Source organism: Apostichopus japonicus, chromosome 7 (genome assembly GCF_037975245.1).
Source record: "Apostichopus japonicus isolate 1M-3 chromosome 7, ASM3797524v1, whole genome shotgun sequence".
Taxonomy (NCBI): Eukaryota; Metazoa; Echinodermata; class Holothuroidea; order Aspidochirotida; family Stichopodidae; genus Apostichopus; species Apostichopus japonicus.
In genome coordinates, this window is record NC_092567.1 from 10402389 (window position 1) to 10426789 (window position 24401).

The 24401-nt window shown below is 37.9% G+C and overlaps 2 protein-coding genes across 18 annotated transcripts in view; one reads left to right on the plus strand and one right to left on the minus strand.

Moving 5' to 3' along the window:
- Window positions 1–24401, minus strand: part of LOC139970087 (uncharacterized) — an 853056-nt gene that overhangs the window by 486769 nt on the left and 341886 nt on the right. For 7 of the 16 annotated variants that reach the window (XR_011793966.1, XR_011793964.1, XR_011793963.1 and 4 more), the window contains 4 exons: window positions 10742–10852; window positions 6750–6888; window positions 4858–4963; window positions 3839–3923 (listed from right to left, as the gene is read on the minus strand). The exons of 1 other annotated variant lie outside the window; for it this stretch is intronic. Coding sequence is in view for 4 of the 15 variants with exons in the window: in XM_071975766.1 (XP_071831867.1) it covers window positions 1442–1462; window positions 2317–2418 (123 nt within the window). In the remaining 11 variants the exon portion in view is untranslated. Of the gene's footprint in view, window positions 1–708; window positions 1463–2316; window positions 2419–3838; window positions 3924–4857; window positions 4964–6749; window positions 6889–10741; window positions 10853–24401 lie in introns of those variants that run through there. 8 more of the 16 variants (XM_071975766.1, XM_071975765.1, XM_071975764.1 and 5 more) reach the window with 4 other exon arrangements.
- Window positions 1–24401, plus strand: part of LOC139970058 (uncharacterized) — a 354811-nt gene that overhangs the window by 294185 nt on the left and 36225 nt on the right. The gene's annotated exons all lie outside the window — the stretch shown is intronic.

A 24401-nucleotide genomic window follows, 5' to 3' on the forward strand; every position in this document is an offset into this window, starting at 1 on the left:
TTTATGAACCGTAGTTTCACGTAAGACTGCTACACTGTTCATGCAGGTTAAATCTTTGGAGCTCTCTACCTTTATTTTTATTATAATCCCCCTCTGCCCCCAGCCCGCCCCCCCCCCTCTGAAAACCACCAGAAACATTAGTCGCATCAGAGATCGTGCATTTGACCGCCATTCCTACAATTCGTGCCTAGAATCTCAGAGTTTGCACACTACAAACTAATTAAATCAGAAGAAATGATATGAACATTTATCGTAGGCCTACTTTCATTTAGAAAGTGTGAATCTCAGGGGACAGCTAACCCTGCGCAAGATACGGCCCTGCATACTAAACTACTGCGTGTATAGAGCAATGCACTGACCCTGTTAGGACAGATAGAAAAAAAACCCGTTTTTAACCATCATCCCCTCCATCTTCCTAACCATCTTCCTCAAGCCCCTCCATACCCACCGCTCTCCCAAACCCCTTCAATCTCCTCAACCCCCTCTATCTCCACAACCCCTCCATATCTCTCAAACCCCTCCATCTCCCCAACCCCTCTACTGTATCTCCCTCAAACCCCTCCATTCCCACCCCATCCAGCCCCACCTCCTCCATCTCCCAACCCCTTCCATCTCCCTCCATCCCCACCCTCTCCAACTCCCCAACCCCCTCCATCAAACCCCTCCATCTTCCTCAAACCCCTCCATCCCCCACCCTCTCCACTCCTCTAGCAATTTATTATATTATACATAAAGTATAATTATACAAGTATAAATATCAACAGAAAACTGGCTGGGAACAATAAACAAATAAAAATATGATTTAAGTTTAAACAGTAAACAAAATAATCAGCATCTCATTAATCATCATCCATCATATACATATGCATTAGAGGGTATTAATATATCATTAGTCTTAACTAAGCGTCATTGGAATTCATTGCATTTTAATTCATTAGGTGTTACATTACCTTTCAACTTAATGTTCGGAATATAATGGCGAACATAAATTATGAATGGTTGGGCCTACATCATGAACAGAAGCGAATTACACAGTCTCTGGCCCTATACACCATACAAAGTTCGTTAACATATTTATCACTCAGCAGCTTGAGAATGTATTGTCTATAACACAACCGCCATTCCTTCTAACCAAGACCAACATTGTACTACAGCAGTACTGATAGAATAATAAATATAACCATATATAGTAATGCAGAAATATGACGGTGAAATGTGACCAGAAAAGAACAGAATAAACAGATGTATAGAATATAAAATAATATATGTAGGGTTAACGGAAATCAACGGCTAAGATTCAACATACAAGGAATGTCTTAAGTTTGTAAAGTAATGCTGGCCCGGTGTATGGCAAGCATCACAGAGCTTCAGTTACAATAATATTTAAGGAATGTTTCACAAGAGTAATATTGTCGATTGGACAGCAACTGAACAGGTTCTGCTACTCCTCTCTCTCTCGACACTGAAAACATAACATAAATTAATGTTAAAACATGGCAAAACAATATTGTTGACTGACCACAGCTTACTTTAAGTTGTGGACAGCAATTGGAATCCTAAGAAAGACGTATGGCAACATATATTTATTTATTAGAAATGGTAGCAAATTTAAGCCATGGGTATCCGATGACTGTCAAATTGCTGCCTACTTTACACAATGTTTCTCACATATGAACTCACTACATGTTTAACACAGTTCTATGTAACTGATTGATCTCAACAAGAGTATTTCATTTAAGAAATATGGAATTTAGCATCCATCAGTTTAGTCCTGGGTACCCAACAAACTGTCTATGTACCTGCATGGTAACTCAATATGCTGTTAATAAGTTCGGGTTGATATGTTACAGCATGCAAGAAAATCTTGGGAGTAACCCACAGGTGGCAATGCACATATAACTTCAAAGACTTGATACTTCATAGTTTCTCAATTTCAAACACATCCCTGATCAGATCAAGGTACATACTACAAAAACTTAGCTTGCCTGGCATTTGGGCAATCTTTATTTTCTGCAGAAGTTGAAGTTTTCTGATGAACTGTTAATTTAGGTAACTATAAGTAGCTGTCTCCACTTCAGAGAAATCTACAATCCACCACTGCATACTACAATATAGTAGTTGTGTTTAGTCAAGTTTGTTAGCTCTATACAATGAAACAAATGGAATCTTAAAAATGTCATTTGATGTTATTTATAGAGCTAATTAGCCAAGCTGTCTTCACCTACATATGGCCTGTAGATTTCATCAAAGGTACCCATCACAACCCATTACCATTTCACAAACTGACTGTTGAGAAATTATCATGTGAAGACTCACATCCACAAAGGTAGTTATGTCAGCAGTGATGTGTTCCAGTTTGACTTTTTCTTTCACTTTCTTGGAGGAAATGTACAGAAGAAATGTTGAAAACTGTATCACCTGGAGGTGAAAGAGAAAATACAAAATAAATCAACTTTCCATTCACTAGATTTATCAAGGAGAAATTCATCAGGTCTGTAATCCTTTTAGTAACATACATCAACATCTTCCCTTGTGTCTTATAAATAACTATACAGGTATATGAATAGTATAGAGCTGTAATCTCAGGGCAGCAAATATATTGTTTTTAGAAACATGTTTTGCATCTGATGTAGGCAATTACAACACTTGTAGTGGTGACTGATCAACTCCATGTTACCTCCCAAGAATTGTGTAGCTCCACCCCCCCCCCCCCCCCCCCCCCCGATAAAAGACATCTTTTGACAATTGCTGGAAATTTTCTACCAGATTTGTGAGCTATCTTCCATATTATTGCAACAGAAAATAAATGTAGAAAACACATCTGCTGGAGTTTGCTGGAAATATCTCTTGAATGGCCAGTGATATAGCTGAAGTGCAAATAATGTACATCTTAAGCAGAACACATTAAGAGAATCCTTCAACACTGTTGAACAATGGCTAAGAATGGAATTCTGAAGTACTATGGTTTTTACTCTGAGTCCAGAAGCTACTGTACATGCATGTCTTGTATTACTGACTGAAAACAGCATACGCATATGTTACAGTAAACCTACTAAAGACTTCCATTTGTAATCCCTTAGTATATAGCTCATTGACAAATGACATAAAACCTAGATTATCTTCAGATTTAAATTTGACATCAATTTTCTTGGGTTTTTAGATGTACTGAGAGGGGAAGGGTAGGAAAGGTTAGGATGGAAACAGAGAAATGATTCCTGTCATTCTACATGGTTCTGACTTAGTGTGGGTATGGTTCTAACTTAGTGTGTGTATGGGTCTCACTTTGTGTGCAGTGACTCTATTTAATTGTTAGGGCACATGCACTTATGAATTAAATTGATTGTTTATGAGCCTGCCATACATTTTACTGCCTATTATTTGCGGCAATTAGGCTGACAATACAGAGGAGTCTGGCTGCACTATTAAGACCGAGTACTACGCTTACCTGCCACCCAACACTACAGTATGACAAACTGATAAATTAGAAGGGATCAAGTCATCTGAATATTTTGTTCCTTCATTTATGATGAATACACAAAACAAAGAAATGGACCTGGATATTAAACACATACACCTCTTTGTGTAGTTTTACACATTGGTATGCAATACAATGTATGGCATGCAGTGTCTAACATATGGTGTATGTACTGTATGTTGAGGCCTTTATCTTCCCCTCTGGCCCTTAGGGAATTTGCTGATCAAGCAAGATTCAAAACAATTGCTGTTCCTCCAGGATTTAGGCAGTAACAAAATCACTTTCTACCCAGAATCAAATCTAATTATAAATAACACCCAGCATATCAGTCCTGCTATACACTAATTATACACTAATCATTACCATCAGCATATTGTAAACCATTCTGTGCAAGATCCACTCATGTGACCCCCAAAGATCATCTCAAGACTGATTAATCCACATTTACCTAATGAGGAGACAAAGACAATAAGAAACATATCTGAACTAGATGTTTAATGCAAACAATAAAATCCCTTGTTTTTGAGTTTGCCTTTTTAAAATTTACTCAACAGTTATTCCAATGCTCACAGATACACAAGCCCATGCTAAAATGACTCAATAATTGCAAGTTCATTCATTTTATTGCAAGGCGCTTTTATTTTAAAGTTGAATAATTTTTGGAAATTTATCCATAAAGAAAACAAAAGGCAAAACTTGGTAACATGTTTGCAATCCTATGGATTGGACTAACTTGATCAGCACAGATTCTAATTGGTACTTTTAACGTTGTTTGGTGCAGCAGGCCAATGAAGTTGTTCATCTTTGTATGAACACCAAATTTGTAATTCTGTTACTTTGAAGTCAAGCAAAGTTCAGCCTAATTACTGGTCTAGATTGCTTTTGTCAAACTATTGGTATATAAGTGTGAAGCAGAAGCTGCTCTATTACATAAATGTTGTTGTTTTTGCTTTCACAACTTTCCCAGTAACTTAATTTCTAACTTTGCCAATAGATAGCAACCTGATGCACCCCCCTCCCCCCCCCCTCTACCCAAACACACTCTTATAACATAATTACTCAATTACAGACTAACTTTAAGAACATATAAATAATACAACTGCATTAAGGATTTCAGATGACAAAACATGCTGGATCCTACAAGAACTTGTCATATTGTGTTGTATGCTCTTCTGTGATAGAATCATAAACTGTTGCTTGTCATAGTGCAATTCTCAATACCTCCATGACTGGATGATAGACTTTCCGGTGTGGAAATTTCCCTTGAGGGATCATCCGATACGTCATGGAGTAAAAATATCCAATTAAACACTTGCGTTCTCATGGAAGAGGGGGAGGGGTGGGTGGGGTAAAAATCAGATGGTGGACCATACAATCATTACCCTGCTCATGTAAACTGTACACATTTCTTCCAAGAGCTGTTATCCAGATATGAAACTGGTAAATCCCCAAAAAGGCTGATCTCAGTACTGAATAATTCCAGTTTACCTGATGATAAGAAAAAACAAAATGCATTTGGTCATCAGTTATAATGTTATTATTCATGTGAATTGTCATCACCTGGTCTGCAAGTAGCTGCATTCTATCATGTAACATTGTCAAACACAGAACACAGCTATTATAAACATATAGTATGCTACTGTAGTTTCAAAATAAATTACTCAGTTATAATTATAACAACAATGTAAAGAACCTAATGCAACTAGAATACAAATCTATAGACTGTACAAGATGAGTTCAAGGTCTCATAATGCTTCCCAGAGTGTATATACAGCTCACCTAATTCCAAACTAATTGAAATATAAAGAAACATTAATTTGAAATTGAGACAAGCATTGAATCTTCAGTACAAACTTCAAGCAATACCACTGGTAATCCAGTCTGGTTAATATTCATTTGAGAAACAAAAGTTATAACAATGCAACCCTGAAATAGAATGGAGCCTGGTGAAAACATTATGAAGGGTCCTGGTCACATAATTTAGTAACCATTGGTTCACTGTACTGTCTATAGGTTGATGAATTTGTAGGATTTCTGAAATGATGACATTGTACTCTAATTGATTGAGTTAAAGTACATATTTTTCTATCTGCAGACTTTGACATAAACTGTTATTTCATAACATGTTGTTCGGTGCAGTCTTGGTGTGAAGTGAAGGGAAGGGGGGTTGGTATATTGTCATCAGCTGAGTCCCCAGCAAAATATGTGATAAAAAATAGTATATTTTATCTTAGGATAAACAAAGACTTAGAAAGTGGGTCTGGTGATAAAATTGTGCATGGAACTGTGCCTGGTTCTCAATGTCACTGGTTTTGTGTACACATTACTTGAATAATGCTTCTTTAGCCTCACAGGATGTGATTGTGAATCTTAGAACTGGTGTGCGACAGTTTGGAGAAAAATATCAAAGAATTAAAGGAGATACAAACCCAACCATAATCTTTAGCTGATATGAAAGACTGATCATTGAGATGAATATCAACGGTGGAGGTGATTTGTATTTTACTGTTCGATTACATTTCAAATCATATTTCCAATATGTAAGCAAATGCTTAAAACGTGAATCTCTACCGTACTACAGTAAATAAACATCATAACAAACATAATACATTAAAGTTCAAGATTATATCCATAGTTGCGTGACCAACCTAAATTAATCAAGTTTTTGTTTGCTTGTTTGATGGAGTGTTCATTACAAATACCTCTAACTCAAAGCTCAGCGATACAGACTGAGTTGACTTCTTTAATGTTTCTACAGCATTATGAAATATCTAAAATGGTATTACAAGTTTTCGGTTTTATTCTGAAGGAAGTAATTACCTCAACAGAAGACATATTTGTAGGTAACCCAAGCTACTTTCTTACAGAACCAACAAGTTGTCTTCAAGTCTTACCATTCTAGAAGTGTCAGGAGTTCTAGAAGAATTTATTAATTTATGAGTCTTGGAGGCAATTTTTATTTCAGTTTGACATATGGTTAAAACGTACCAGAGGGTGTTTGGGGGCCTATTGTGTCATGGAAAGCTCATTACAAACATACCAATTACTGGATTAATCCAGCAAGAATCCGATCATTTTCATGTCCTTACTAGAGATTAATTCTGTCAGTTGTACTTTGAGTGGATGAGCTAAACTTAATATAAAATTCTTTTAGTGAGAGTGAATGGAGATACTGTAAGAGAGTATTCCTTGATCTGCAATGCTATCCAAAAATCTACCACACATCTTTGAAACATTATCATTACTGTTCTACACTAACCATTAATGTGCTTACCATCACATGGAGAAAATATCAGATGATGAACCATTCATTGTCCTTGTCAGCACAGTATGAAAATTTCCATCAAAAATTGGTAACTACAGGTGGAATAGGTGATCACCTAATAGCTCGCTTCAGGATAATTAAAGTTAACCTAATGAAGAAAAAAGAAAGTGATGTGAATTAGAATAAAGTCCTAATGATAGTAGATATTGAGAATGTCAGTAAGAAAAAGATCTGTGTATGTCTCTGGCTAACTACCCTGTATACATAGACATCTACATAAAAAAAAAAGTACAGAGGAAGGAAAGTACACTTCAGTTTTCAATAACCAGGTAGGTGTAAAAACAATTAACCAGTAAACCATCAAACTTGAACCGGATTGTCCGTTGTTTAGTGGAATTGGCATATGAAGGCGTGGTGCAGTAATATAAATGAGCTCCCAAAGGAGAGTCTTACCTCACACAAAGCCAATGTTTTGGCTTGACTGAGAAATTTGTGAGATTTTGCACCTCTTTTTCCTATTGAGGACAGAATGTCTTTTGAATGTCCACTCATCAGGAGTTAATTGTATCTAATTTAGTGTGTCAACTTTGGTGGATGGGTTTTTTATATTATTTTTCTTCATTTAATGGCACCAGGCCCCTGGAGACTGCATTGCCTACATTGAACTAGTTATACCACTCTCTGTTTTTGTTTAGATCACCAAACGTTTATAGAGTAACCTGTTCAGTTGTCAATAGCTATCCAATATGGTCAGTTCTTTCTACAAATTTTGCAGATGAAGACACTTGTAACCTCCAAATTTTGAGTTAACAAAGTTTGAGATGAAAAAGTCAAAATAATGAGGTAAAAAAAAAAAGCAGCATCTTGACTTTTTAAGTCAAAACATTGAGATAAAAAGTCAAAATTTGGAAATTTTGGGAACAATTATTTTGTCCCTATGTCTCTATTAGGCCACCGTACTTACGTCGGTGAAGTTAGATCAATTTTGAGGCCAGATAGATTTGTTAAAACCAACTGCGGTGACTGGCTGAGCAATGTTTAAAAATTAAACAAGCGCAATGACAATTCTGTTTTCACAGCTGATACAGTATACTCAGATGAGTAGGAAGTATTTCCAATTGTTTTCTCTGTTTATAGCGGCTTGACTTACAAGGGTACTGCAAAGCTCTCCAAATATTCAGTATTTTCACATAGTTTCTGGAATCTGCTAGCAATTTTGAGCACATGAGGACATGTCAGTTAAAGAAATGCTTCATCTGATTTTACTCTGTAGAATATATATCTGAGCCCTAGCCGGGTGCTTCAGAAGAGTTCTGTAACATCTCTGAGACTTCCTGTCTTCTTCTACTAAGTTTAAAACATGTAAATGCATGTTTGAGAGAAAAATGTAATTTCTATGAAGTATAAATATAAGCCCTGGTGGGAGTCCCTGGGACTTCAGCTGAAGCATTTTCACTAATATTCAGATATTTAATGTTCTCTGAAAGTGATTTTGCAGCTGGAGTGAAGCCAATGGGGGGGGGGGGGGGACGTTATAACCACCCTTATGGATGCCAGTGCATACATGTTTTAATGCCCTCTAAATGTGTTTATGTTCAACAGAATTTAGCTCTCAAATATGCAAGGAAGACATGTTATCATGACATGATATTGACAAATAGTGACAGGGGAATTAAACTTCCTCAACCCTGCCTGCTAGCCATCAGTTTGGTGAATAAAGTCACAACAACCAGATTTACTTCATTCTTACCATTCCTATGTAACTCTGTGGATCATGAAGTGTAGGATACTGAAAGAAGCTTGATAGGTGCATACAGACCTAATCTGTTTGACCCCAAAATATGGAGAATAACATTTTTCAGGGCCAAAAAACCGGGAGAATAAGGGGAAAATAGGGAGGTTGGTCATTTTCAACTGAAATGATATAAATACTCCTAAATAAATACTGTAGTCTACAGTACCGCTTATGTATAACTGGACATGTGTACGCGCACAGGATCGTATAAACAAGTACAATCGCGCATAAAATCGTTGACAAACAAATTGCGGCGTAGACACCTCGTATAATCCCTGTACGAGTTTATATGCAGGTTATGCTATTGTGCTCAATGAATAGGGATTAAAGTCGCCGGAAGAATTAGTGAGATGTTTGAAACAGCCGTTTCTTAAATCGTAGTTTAAGACGTGATATTCACCTAGCATCGAAGAGGACGCAAGTAAAGTGTGTGCCGGCATAGAACTTAACTGTTTTTTTTGTCGTATACTATAAGTAGCCTACATGCGAACTGCACACATTCGGTACGCCGCATATACAAACAAGTGACAACTTGTGTTTTTTAAACTTGTGCAGGGGCGTATCTAGGGGGGGGGGCGTTAGGGGCGCGCGCCCCCGGGTAAGAAAGAGAGGAGAGAAAAAAAGAGAGAAGAAAAAAGGAAAAAGAGAGGGGGAAAAAGAGAGAAAAAGGAGAAAAGGAGGGAACAGAAGAAAAACGCCAAAGACACCGGGAAGAGATAGAAGAACAGTGACATAATTACAGCGCTGATCCATATTATATACACAGGGTTGCCAGTGGTGTATCGAGGATTTCGGAAGGGGCATGCGCCTCGGCCTACCCCTTACACCGACAACTCCAATTTTGACGTTTCCATTTTTCCTCTCTCACTAATGTATATATACTCTATATGGTATATCATAACCCACGTGTGTGTATGGACGCCTTAAACAGTTGTACAATTGTGCTATGAAAAAAAACTGTGGCTGGTCTCAAACTCGACCGAGTCGTTGGGGAACAGCGCGCATTTCGGTATTAGACCAGAATCTATATGCGAACTGCACTATACATGTGTTCTTCGATGCAACACTGCCATCCACAGATAAAATGTAATACACTCCAACCTGAATGCTAATTGTTACCCCAAATCTAGTACCGTAACTCGTACAATTAATCTAAAAATATATTTCGCATGCGATTTGAGAATTGAGCACATTTCCTGTGAATATCATGTAGTTGACCCAAAGGCGTATCATTGCCGGGGCGGGGGGGCTGACGCACCCATCACTTCTTGAGATTGTTTCCATCTGCATGAAAACGTGCGCCACACAACCCTACGCCCACCCCTCTAATAGCTTCCCGATGACATGCTAAACAATACGAGAATTATTACTGTTGACATTGTTAGGCGTGACTTCTCCTAAAGACATTTGAAATGACGAGATGAAAGTATTTTGGTATTTCAACATTAATCAGAAAATTTCTAAATTATACACTTGGATAAAAGTCGGGGAGGGGTGGGAGGGGGCAATGTTCTATTCAGCTGAGAAGAAGGCCACTGCTACGAGTGTACACCCCTACCGGCCCGCTCCAATCCCCCCTTACGACTTTACAAAAACATTGCTCATAGGCAAAACTGCATGGTGTATGGAGCCAGTTTTAGACCTAATTGGTGGTCTAATTATGCCTCGGGGTGCACCAGTTAACATCAATTTTCAAAAAGAATTCAGGGACGGAGCTACTGAGATTTGCCTTCAACAAGCCAACGACCACACCTCCGCCATTTTTAAATTCTCTGGCCTTTCCATAATAGTGCAGGACCTACCTAAATCAGTTGGGATTTGCTACCCCCCCCTTTGAAATCCTATATTAAAATAGGGGTTGAGAAGGGGTCCCATTCTCCTAGTCTTGCAAACCGATTTCAAGTAGTAGATAACCTATGCATCTGCCATTAAAATGTGGTACATGGCTACATGAAGGTAACATGCTACAGTATACTGTGTACCTCTTTGCAAATACAAATACTAGTCATTGTTTTTAGTACATCTTGTTAGTTCTACACAATGAAACAAATGGAATCATAAAAAAAGCATTTGATGTTATTTATAGAACTAGTTAGGCAAGATGTCCTTACGTACATATGGCCTGTAGATTTGATCACAAGTATGCAACACAACCCATTACAATTTCACAAAATGACTGTTGAGAAATTATTATGTAAAGACTCACCAAAATCTCTGCCACAAAGGAAGTTATGTCATCAGTGATGTGTTCCCACTTGCTTTTTTCTTTCATTTTCTTGGAGGAAATGTACCTAAGAAATGTTGAAAATGGTATCACCTGGAGGTTAAAGAAAAATACAAAATAACTCAACTTTCCATTCACTAGATTTATCAAGATGAAAATTGGTCGGGTCTGTGATCATTTTTGTAACAGACATCAACGTCTTCCCTTGTTTCTTATTAATAAGTATATATGAATATTTTATATGGCTGTAATATCAGGGCAGCATATATATTGTTTTATATTTCTGTTTTTATTTTTGGGTATGTTGGACTGACATACAGGTAGCTAACAGCACAGGACTAATATCATTATTAAAAGCACCTTTGCCTTTATCTTAAAGCTGCTCTTTAGGAATATGTTTTGCATCTGAGGTAATCAATACAGTCAGTTATTTACAACACTTGAAGTGGTATCTGATCAACTCCATGTTACGGTCTATGAGTTGTAAGCGCCCCCCCCCCCCCCCAATAAAAGACATATTTGGAAAATTGCTGGAATATTTCTAACAAATTTGTGAGCTATCTTCCATAGTACTGCAACAGAAAATATATGTAGAAAGCACATGTGCTGGAGTTTCCTGGAAATATCTCTTAAACGGCCAGTATTATAACTAAAGTGCAAATAATGTACATCTTAAGCAGAACACATTAAGAGAATCCTTCAACACTGTTGACCAATGGCTAAGAATTGAATTCTGAATTACTTTGGTTTTTACTCTGAGGACATGCATATGGTCCAGAAGGTTCATGCATGTTTTGTATTACTGACTGACAACAACATATCCACACATTACAGTAAACCCACTAAAGACTTCCATTTGTAATCCCTTAGTATATAGCTCATTGACAAATGACATAAAACCTAGATTATCTTCAGATTTAAATTTGACATCAATTTTCCTAGGTTTTAGAAGTACTGAGAGGGGAAGGGTAAGAAAGGTTAGGATGGAAAAGTAGAAATGGTTCCTGTTAGTCATTCTACATGGTTCTGACTTAGTGTGGGTAATGTTCTAACTTAGTGTGTGTATGGGTCTCATTTTGTGTGCAGTTACTCTATTTAATTGTTAGGGCACATGCACTTATGAATTAAATTTATTGTCTATGAGCCTGCCATACATTTTACTGCCTATTATTTGCGGCAATTAGGCTGACAATACAGAGGAGTCTGGCTGCACTATTAAGACCGAGTACTACGCTTACCTGCCACCCAACACTACAGTATGACAAACTGATAAATTAGAAGGGATCAAGTCATCTGAATATTTTGTTCCTTCATTTATGATGAATACACAAAACAAAGAAATGGACCTGGATATTAAACACATACACCTCTTTGTGTAGTTTTACACATTGGTATACAATACAATGTATGGTATGCAGTGTCTAATTATGGTGTATGTACTGTATGTTGAGGCCTTTATCTTCCCCTCTGGCCCTTAGGGAATTTGCTGATCAAGCAAGATTCAAAACAATTGCTGTTCCTCCAGGATTTAGGCAGTAACAAAATCACTTTCTACCCAGAATCAAATCTAATTATAAATAACACCCAGCATATCAGTCCTGCTATACACTAATTATACACTAATCATTACCATCAGCATATTGTAAACCATTCTGTGCAAGATCCACATCATGTGACCCCAAAGATCGTCTCAAGAAAGATTAATCCACATTTACCTAATGAGGAGATAAAGACAAAGACAATAAGAATCATATCTGAACTAGATGTTTTAATGCAAACGATAAAATCCCTTGTTTTTGAGTTTGCCTTTTTAATATTTACTCAACATTTATTCCATTGCTCACAGATACACAAGCTTATGCTAAAATGACTCAATAATTGCAAGTTCATTCATTTTATTGCAAGGCGCTTTTATTTTAAGAGAGAAAATGTTATTTCTATAAAGTTATATTTCTTTAAAGTTGAATAATTTTTGGAAATTTATCCATAAAGAAAACAAAAGGCAAAACTTGGTAACATGTTTGCAATCCTATGGTTAAGACTAATTTGGTCAGCACACTTTCTAAATGGTACTTTTAACGTTGTTTGGTGCAGCAGGCCAATAAAGTTGTTCCCAAATTTCTAACTCTATTACTTTGAAGTCAAGCAAAGTTAGGCAATATTACTGGTCTAGATTGCTTTTTTTTCAAACTATCTGTATACCAGTGTGAAGCAAAGGCTGCTCTATTACATAAATGTTAGTGCTTTTGCTTTCACAACTTTCCCAGTAACTTAATTTCCAACTTTGCCAATATGCAGCAACATGATGCACCCCCCCACCACCCAAACACACTCTTATAACAGAAAAACTGAATTACACAATAACTTTAAGAACAGAAAAATAATACAAATGCATTAAAGATTTCAGATGACATAACATGCTGAATCCTAAAAGAACTTGTCATATTGTGTTGTATGATCTTCTGTGATAGAATCGTAAACTGTTGCTAGTCATAGTGCAATACTCAATACCTATCATCATCCTTGACAACTATTTAATATGATGGGATAGGTGGACCTTGCCAAAAATTACATAATATCCACTCAACCTGGAGACGTGACAATAGGAAGCCTTTATTAGCATTATATGCTCACACAGAAATGAAACGGTTACATAATGAAACAATGGATGTCTAATGACCATTAAAATTGGTCAGATTTGAAAGATTAGAGATGTCCTTGGCATCAGAATGTCATCCTCTTGAAAACTACTGTACAATTATGGTACAATTTGTAGAGATGATGCTACAATTAGGGAAGCACTGAACAAAAGAGGTCTCACAGAATCCCTAAGACACAACTTTTAGCAGTGTTCTAACTAGATTGTTCATATTTTAGGTCTTGTTTTGCAGTGATTGGGGTTGGGGGGGTCCTGGATGATAGACTTTTCGGTGGGGAAATTTCCCTTGAGGGATCATCTGATATGTCATGGAGTAAATATATCCAATTAAAAACTTGCATTCTCATGGAGGAGGGGGATGGGTGGAAGGGGTAAGAATCAGGTGGTGGACCATACAATCATTACCCTGATAATGTAAACTGTACGCATGTCTTCAAAGAGCTGTAATCCGGATATGAAACTGGTAAATCCCTAAACAGGCTGATCTCAGGACTGAATATTTCCAGTTTACCTGATAATGAGAAAACACAAAATGCATTTGGTCATCAGTTATAATGTTATTATTTATGTAAATTGACATCACCCGGTCTGCAAGTAGCTTCATTCTACCATGTAACATTGTCAAACACAGAACACAGCTACTATAAACATACAGTATGGTATGCTACTGTAGTTTCAAAATAAATCACTCAGTTATTATTATAATAACAATGTAAAGAAACTAAAGCAACTAGAATACAAATCTATAGACTGTACAAGATGAGTTCAAGGTCTCATAATGCTTCCCACAGTGTATATACAGCTCACCTAATACCAAACTAATTGAAATATAAAGAAACATTAATTTGAAATTGAGACAAGCATTGAATCTTCAATACAAACTTTAAGCAATACCACTAGCAATCCAGTCTGGTTTATATTCAATTGAGAAACAAAAGTAATAACAATGTAACCCTGAAAACAGATGGAGCCTGAAGAAAACATGATGACTGTTTCGGTCACATAGTTTAGGAACCATTGGTTCACTGTACTGTCTAGAGGTTGATGAATTTGTAGGATTTCGGAAATGATGACATTGTACTATAATTGATTGAGTTAAAGTACATATTTTTCTATCTGCAGACTTTGACATATAGTTTTATTTCATAACATGTTGTTCGGTGCAGTCCTGTTGTGAGAGGGTGAGGGTTGGGTGGAGGCTACAGTTGTACGTCAGCTAAGTGCCCAGTGAAATATGTGATAAAGAATGATATACTTTTAACTTTGGATAAACAAAGACTTAAAAAAAGTGGATCTGGTGACACAACTGTGCATGGAACTGTGCCTGGCTCTCTATGTTACTGATTTTGTGTACACCTTATTTGAATGATGCTTCTTTAGCCTCACAAGATGTGATTGTGAATCTTAGAACTGGTGTGCGACAGTTTATCAGGAGTTTGGCTAAAATTAACAAAGAAGTAGGAAAGGAGATACAAACCCAACCATAATCTTCAGCTGATATGATAGACATCTTTGAGATGAATAATAAAGGTGGAGTTGATTTGCATTCTACTGTCCAATTTTATATTTCAAATCCTATTTCCAATATTTAAGCAAATGCTAAAAACAGTAATCTCTACTGTACTACAGTCAATAAATATCATAACAAACATAACACAATAAATTTCAAGATTATATCCATAGTTGTGTGACATATGTGTGACCTACCTAAATTAATCAAGGTGTTCTTGTTTGATGGAGTGTTCATTACAAATACTTCTAACACAAAGCTCAGCAATACAGACTTAGTTGACTTCTTTAATGTTTCTACAGCATTATGGAATATCTAATATGGTATTTCAAGTTTTTTTTATTTTAATCTGAAGAAAATAAATACCTACACAGAAGTCATATTTGTAGGTAACCCAAGCTACTTTCATATAAACCAACAAGTTGTCTTCCAGTTTTACAATTCTGGGAGTGTCAGGAGTTCTAGAAGACTTTATTCATATGAGCCTAGAAGGCAATTTTTATTTCAGTTTGGCAAATGGTAAAATGTACCAGAGGGTGTTGAGGTAGCTATTGTGTCATACTGTAGCAAGGTCATTACAAACATACCAAGTACTGGATTAATCCAGCAAGAATCCGATCGTTTTAATGTCCTTACTAGGGCGTAATCCTGTCAGTTGTATTTTGAGAAGATGAGTTAAAACTTTATATACATTATTTTAGTGAGAGTGAATGGAGATAAAAGAGTATTCCTCGATCTGCGACGCTATCCATAAAATCTACCACACATCTTTGAAACGTTATCAATACTGTTCAACACTTACCATTAATGTGATTACCATCACATGGAGGAAATATCAGATGATGAACCATTCATTGTCCTTGTCAACACAGTATGAACGTGACTTCCATCAAAAACTGGTAACTACAGGTGGAATAGGTGATCCCCTAACAGCTCGCTTCATAATTAACCTAATGAAGAGAAAAGAAAGTGATGTGAATGAGATTTGAAGTCCTAATTATAGGAGACATTGAGAATGTCAGTCAGAAATAGTCTCTGGCTAACTACCATGTATACATGAACAATCACAGAGAAAAAAATACAGAGGAAGGAAAGTAAAGTTCAGTTTCCAATAACCAGGTATTAAGTGTAAAAACAATTAGCCAGTTAAGCATCAAACTTGAACCGGGTTGTCCGTTGTTTAGTGGAAGTGGCACATAAAGGTGTGGTGCAGTGATATAAATGAGCTCCCAAAGGAGAGTCCAACCTCACACGAACCCAACCATGCATGGTTTGGGCTTGACTGAGAAATTTGTGAGATTTCGCACCTCTCTTTCGTATTGAGGACAGAATGTCTTTTGAATTTCCACTCATTAGGAGATACTGTAATTGTATCTAATTTAGTGTGTCAGCTTTGGTGGATGTGTTTTCATATTATTTTTCTTTATTTAATGGCACCAGGCCCTCGAGACTGCATTGGCTACATTGACCTAGTTACACCATTCTCGGGGGGAAGGGGGGTCTCTTTCTAGATTTTAGATCACCAAAGGTTTATAAAGTACCCTGTTCAGCTGGTCAATAGCCATACAATATGGTTAAGTTCTTTCTACAAATTTGGCAGATGAAGACACTTATAACCTCAAAATTTTGAGTTAAAAGTTTTGAGAGATGAAAAAGTCAAAATTTTGAGGTGAAAATCTTGAGATAAAAATTCCAAATATTGAGAAAGCAAATTCCAAATTTTGAAATTTGGGGACACTTATATATTTTCTTAAGCTACCGTACTTAGTCGCCGAAGTAAGATCAGTCTTGAGACCAATTAGATTTCTTAAATCCAACTGCAGTGACTGGCTCAGCAATGTTTAAAAATTAAACAAGCATAAGTGACAATTCTTTATTCACAGCTGTACATTCTCAGATTAGTAGCAAGTATTTCCAATTGTGTTTATAGTGTTTATAGTGGCTGGACTTACAAGGGTAATGCAAAGCTCTCCAAATATTCAGTACAGTGTTTTCACATAGTTTCTGGAATCTGCATTTTGAGCTCATGAGGACATGTCAGTAATAGAAATACTTAATCTGATTTTACTCTGTGGAATATATATATAGCTGAGCCCTAGCCGGGTGCTGGGGGCTTCAGAAGAGCTCTGTAACATCTCTTCTACTTCATGTCCTCTTGTACTAAGTATAAAGCATGTAGATACAAGTTAGAGAGAAAAATGTAATTTCTATGAAGTATAAATCTAAGCCCTGGTGGGAGTCCCTGAGGACTTTAGCTGAGGCATTTTCACTTTTCAGATATTTAATGTTCTCTGATAGTGATTTTGCAGACCAAGTGGAGCCTATGGGGGAGGGGTGGGGGGGGCAAGTGCTCACCACCCTAATGGATGCCAGTGCTTGTATATGTTTGAATATGTTTATGTTAAACAGTAGTTAGCTCTCAAATACTCGTATGCAAGGAAGACATGTTATCATGACATGATATTGATAAATAGTGGCAGGGGAATTTAAATTCCTTAACCATGCTTGCTAGCCAGCAGTTTGGTGAATCAAGTCACAACAAACCAGATTTACTTCATTCTTACCATTCCTATGGAACTCTGTGCATCAAGAAGTGTAGGATACTGGAAGAAGCTTGATAGGTTCATACAGGTAGGTCCTGATCTCCTCTATCCAGTACAGTCTCTGTCTTCATATTCACTAGAGGGTTTCTTCCTACAGTTGAATTATTACATCATGGAGCCGTCAGACTGAGCCTCAGTGACTTCTAAATCAAAAGTGAAACACTAAACATGAAATCAAATTAGTTATTCAGATAGTTTTAGACTTCAGAAACAAAAGTATCCTCACTTACAAAGAAAAACCCATGGTAGCAGTTCCACTTTGATCCAATCATTGATCATTTTAATTTAGTGATTATACAGTATTAGTGTTTGGTTTCTGAAGCTTTTTGAAAGTTCTTAGGAACTTTTGCATTCAGATAGCAACGTGACACTACAGCAGTCTTTGTGGGCAATCAACTTTACATGTTAGTTGTAAAAGACCCCTACACTTTTAGTAAGTAAATTATATAAAGGTGCATATTTGATTTGTGATATTGAAGCTGAAGATACGTCAATAGGAAATGAGCATTACCAGCACAAACCCTGGAAATTCTGGATATGTTCCAATAATGGGTTGTCTTTGACCAGCAAGGGCGGTGTAAAGCACTGCAGTATTATGGGTGACAAACTACAATAATGTTTGTATATGATATGGGATATTGAATCTCAATCTCTGGAAAACCTTGCACTTCATTTGACCTTTACTCACTGGCAGGTTAGTACTTAAATCTACAATATACCAGGAGAGGAAACAACTCCAGAGTACTTTAAAGAGTAGGTTTTTATGACTACATAGTTTGAATAAAACCTTTCAGATACAGTAGTTAGATGATCTCGCAAATGTAGAACACTTCTTCAATAAACTAATGTGATCAGTATTCTGAGGGAGGAAACCCTCTCCTTCAACTTGTAACCTACTAACAGGCTAGAATCACCATATTTCAGCTAGTCCTACATTGTGCTGATCCTAGGACACGCTTTACGCTGGCATTGCGGACTTTTGAATGTTGTCATTAAAACCATTGGATTAGGCCTAGGTTAGGCTGCACTTTTCTTATATGACTAAAGAAGACCTAAGCCATAACTTCAACGTTATGAGTCCCTGTCCTTGTAGGTACATAGCCTAACAATATGAAAGGAAAACAAGACATACGTGGGATTTCTTCTTTGACAATTGCAATATACTTAGTCTGATTCATTCAGTATCATGTTCACCATCTGGAATATATTGCAATATCTTCATATTAGTAAGCCAGTACTGTAGCTTCGGGGAATCACGTTAAACAAACAGAGAAGTACAACCATACAACCGTTCTTCAAACGCTGCTTTACACTGTGTCGTTGGTTTGTTTAGATTTTGAAGATGAGACTTGTTCAAGTCGTTTCATTGGCCACGAGGGAAATACCCCTCTTTTTCAGATAAATAATCAACGTTCCAATTCAAATAATAGCAATTTACAAAAAAATGGCTAATTCCTTACATCTAGGAGTGAGGTCTTCAACAGTATGCTGCGAAATGTCAATTCATCATTTGCACCTCGATAATTTTCTGGTAATTTTGCGTTCATAGAATCCTGTACAGCCGCTTGAAGTGTATACGTGTTATGGGTCGTAGCGTATAGGTCTAATGGAAAAGATAAAAAAAATACTTAGTTATTACACTGCAACTCACCAAATTACAATTTGGACGGCCTCTTCAGTGGCGGAGAGTCCATACAGTCAGGGGGCGGATTCCCCCCCCCCCCGACGGAATCAAATGGACTGCTGGCGCCCTTTTCAGCTCTTTACCACATTTTACTTATTCGCGATTATTGACTTTTTTTATTGCGCTCTCATCTACCTATTGACATTTGTCACATATATTGGCGATGACACCTATTTATTCTTCGTTTATCTGCAAATTAACAAGGCCCGGAAAGGGTCATTTCCGACGATCTAGAGAGTATCTTTACTCAAAAATTTCGGTACGCTCCGCGCCATTTCGTGGTGGCGCTCCGCTTAGATAGTGTCGGAAGCGCCCCTACAGACCATTCTCGCCCGCATGACCAATACCCCTAGCTCCGCCACTGGGCCTCTTGACTATTCACAACAGATCTTCCGAAGTCCAAACATAAAAAGGGATCCGGCACTAAATAAATAATGAAAACGCAATATGCAAATAATGAAAATATTATGATAGTTTTGACCATTCCAGTAAAGCAAAGATTAGGGGCTAGTGTAAGTTCCAAGGAAAAACGCGTACTACCGCTTAGCGAAATCTATCGTGATAGTATTGCGTCACTACAAGTGTCATCAAGACAGCATGATAATCACTGGCGGATCCAGGGCCTTTGTTTGGGAGGGGCCAAAGTGGCATTAGAGTGATATGGGGGAGGGGTCTAAGGGGAGGGGGTGGAAAATTTTCTATTGCTGTATGCCCTCAGATGCAATTTGGTGCGACAAAAGTGTACAATGGTGATGTTAATTTACTTCTAAAAAAAATGTTTCCCAGGTGTAATTTTCTAAAATATTTATAAAACAAAGTTGGGATCATCTTTCTCAAGAAATTTTATTTCTCATAGGTTATAAATTTCTTACAACCAGCCTGTAACTGCAAAATTGTGTTAAACTGTAAATCCTCACGCTCATACATTTACATAGCTCCCAACTCTTGAGAAGGCAAATGCTGGTCCATGCCACGAATCGCCGTCCTGGGGGAGGGGTATAAGGGGAGGGGGTGTCCCCCTCCCCTTTTGATTTTTTTTGGAATCCTGGTGATGCCTACATGTAAAATGGTGGCACTTAGAAAGGCTTTTGTCACCCAAAATTTTCTGAGAAATATGCATTTTTTTGTGTGTAACATCAATAAATTGAATAGTATAGGTGATAATTCATTCTTTCCCGTGGCATGAAAATGTTCGCTGCTCGCCCCAATGAAAAGAAATATAGGCTAATTTGAGGTTCAAATGATGCTGTAAAGGAGGTTTTATACTCTATTATGCTAAATGCTAAAGAAATGATGGTTGCTAAGTCAAAATTTGATGCAATTTTTTTATGTATACTTGACAATTACAATGCGGTTTTTTCGGACGCTTGTGCGGGTCAGCGGGTTTGGGTGTTAGAATGCGGGTCTAATTCCCGCGAATTGCGGGTCGGTTGGGAGCTCTGCATTTAATTTTAAACCAGAAAACGAAAAGGCTTAGACTAGTCTACCACTGCTATTCCTCCCGATTTTTTTAATTTCCAATCATATGATTTAGCGGATGTTCGGAAACACTTTTTGGCTCACCTTTTTGGGGGGGCCATGGCCCCCTTGCCCCCCCCCCCTTGGATCCGCCAGTGATGATAATTAGACATGTTAGGCATTTTTCAGGATATTGTTTACTGAATTGTTGAGATGAAAGTATTTTGGTATTTCAACATTAATCAGAAATTTCTAAATTATACACTTGGATAGATGTCGGGGGGAGGGGTGGGATGGGGCAATGTTACATTCAGCTGAGAAGGAGGCCACTGCTACGAGTGTACACCCCTCCCCACACGCTCCCCTTCCCCACTTACGACTTTACAAAAACATTGTTCATGGGCAAAACTGCATGGTGTATGGAGCCAATTTTAGACCTAATTGATGGTCTAATTATGCCTCGGGGTGCACCAGTTAACATCAATTTTCAAAAAGAATTCAGGGGACGGGGCTACTGAGATCTGCCTTCAACAAGCCAACGACCACACCTCCGCCATTTTTAAATTCTCTGGCCTTTCCATAATAGTGCAGGACCTACCTGAGTCAGTTGGGATTTACTCCCTCCCCCTTTGATATCCTATATTAAAATGGGGGTTGAGAAGGGGTCCCATTCTCCTAGTCCTGCGAACCAATTTCAAGTAGTAGATAACCTATGCATCTGCCATTAAAATGTGGTACATGGCTACATGTTGGTAACATGCTATAATGTGTACCTCTTTGTCAGGCATTATTTTATATAGGAATAATATACTTGTAATATACTTCATGAAAGCATGTCCCCCCCAGTCGCCCCCCCCCCACTGGGGTTTTGGGTGTCGAACAAAATTACATGTGCGAAAAATATATCATTGGTCTGAATGGTTTCGAATCTCCATGATGACCACTCATGAACGACCCTTCGACCGCGGACCGGCAGTAGGCTAAAACTGCTGAAAAACCGGACGTGACATAGCGCATAGGCCGGGTTTTCACTTCTGGGACGTACCCTGACGCTCTTAAAACCGCTAAAAAACAAATTTTTAAGAAAGGAGACAATACTGTTGCTGAGGATCAGTCTATCACCCTAATAATGTTTCAGACGCAATCTTTGATCATGTCAGTTTGACTTATAGTTCGGTCATGCAGTATGTTACTTGGCTGAGAGCCCAGTCAATATTTCCTTATTTTCCACGCGCAATTTGCAGATTTGTCGAAAAATGTCAATGCCGGTGTCAAACTCACAATTGTGTGGTATGACTCCCAGGACGGCAAGTCGAGAAACTCACATGCAGTCGCGGCGGATGGCTTCCTTCGCCTATAGTATGTCCGGGGAAATTGTGTGGCATCGTTCCTATACTGAAAAAAACCCACTGAAAAAATCCTGGCTACGCCACTGCTAATATCCCCCCAATATTTGGTGGCATAGGTTTTTTTTTTGTGTGGATATAAATAGGAAGTAATGCGTGAGATTTTTATCCATTATACTTGGCGGTGGCTAAAACTTCATCCAACACATGCTGCATGATGTAAATGACACTTCGTGGTCGTTTCTGTGACCTGTGACCGTATAGCAAGTTGTAACTCATCATAATGTCTGTATATCTCTTGTGTATGAGTGTAAGTATGTACAATCATATGATCCACATCGATATTGGTTCACTGGGTTTCCATTTTGCCTATTTGCCTATTCCTACCAGATTTCTAACCGCAGGCGCGTAGCCAAGGGAGGGGGGCGAAGGGGCTGACCGCCCCCGCCCCCTATTTTTAATTTTTTTTATGATATCACCAGTAATTTCAAAATCGAAAATGCTTAGATGCAACTTACAAGGCCTGGGAAGAGCCATTTCCGGCCACAATTTTCTTTAACGCTTCGCGCCAACACATAGTGGCGCTACGCTTAGATAGTTTGCCTACATGTATATAACGAAGCGCGCGAACAATTTTGGGGATCAAAGTTGCTATGTGCCTGCATCCATGGGCCCAGATCCTGGTTGGGACAGCGGGACGCGTCCCAACCAACTTTTCCAGTGGTGGGGACATGATATACCATGTTCCCACCAATTTGTCTTGACCAAACGCTGCATTTGAAATTCCCCTGTATTAAACTTTGGCGCAGTTTGATCTCGCATTGTGCAAATGACACGCAGCAGTTCTCATTTTATTATATTTATCCACTATAATTGTTTTCTGGGAGACGACATCGTATACGAAAGTCTACTTGGATTATTTGTCCCCTGATGTTTTTTCTGCAGTCGCCCATGTATTTCCCCAAACTAAATTTCTAAGCCATGAGATCTAAAATTTAAGGAGGTTTGGGAGCATCATTGGGTCTGGGAAGTGTTATTTTCGGCGATCTGGGAGGTGTATTTGCCAAAAAAAATCCTTGTACGCTACGCGCGAACCCATGGTCGCGCTCCGCTTAGATAGTATCAGAGAACAGACACGCGTCCCCACCATTATCCAAGACTGATCTGCGCCCATGCGGCGATGCCTGCACCCGAGCAAATGTTTCCCCCCCCCCAATATTTGAAACAAATCGCCGCCCCTGTAGACATGTGACAAATCATTTGATTGGCGTAGGAAGGGAGCAAAAAATGAATGGGTTGGGGAAGTGGTCGGGAGGCATCCCAATTAAGCAAACAATACACATTTTGTCATTATTGTGACCCACATGGAACACTGAAAAATTTCAACATTTCATATCAAAATTGTAATTATTTTATCCCAAAAGTTTTGAATATTACTGGGAATTTCAACCCTCCTTCAAAATTGAAACCCTTTTCTTGAAAATCAAGTTTGTCTTAAAATTGCAATCTGTAATATAACCAAAATTCTCAACATTAAACTACTTTTTCTAAAATTCAAAACCTCTTTGATTGATTTCGGCCTCTTTAATTCCCTTCATGTAAAATGTCGATCCTTTTTGTTTTAAATTTAAACTTTTAAAATGTCGACTTCTCAACTATAAATATTAGCGTTTTATCTCAAACTTGTATTGCCATTGCATTTCTCGAAGTCAAGATTTCTCTTTTATACAAATTTCAACTATTTTATCTCAAAAAATAAACTTTTCTTGATGAGGATGGTAACAAGTAAAAAAGGAGAAAAGGGGGGGGGGGGGGGACTACTTGAATTGACTATTACAATTATTGGTGAAATGTCGACATAGCATTTTGATTTGAGCAATTACGAGGTACGTGAAAAGACAATACATCGTTTGATTGCCTGACACTCTCTTTGCCGGTGCAAAGATTTAGCTAAATAATCCAGCACTGACAAGGAATGGAGTTCATTAAAAAGGTGGTTGGGTGGGGAAAAAAGTCGTGTAGTTACATTTATTCCAATAATTTCAAGATGATCAAGTGATTATTTGTAAAAACAAAAACTTAACTTGACACAGACACGTTTTGTCTGCACGATGTGTCTGCAAGATGTGTATGACTGAACAAGGATGTTCAATTTATGTTATTCCATATAGGTTTTAATATTCATTAAACATGTACCCCTTCAAATCATTTGAAACAGACGGTATTCAAACTTTTGTGTGAATTGTTTGTTTATGCATCCACTAGCAGATAATAAGGTGGGTGAATGAGTACATAAAATGCTTTTTTGCCCAAATTTTAACCGGTGGTGCGTGAGGGGGGGGGGTGCACGGGGACTACCCCCCTACCGCTTAAGGAGAAATG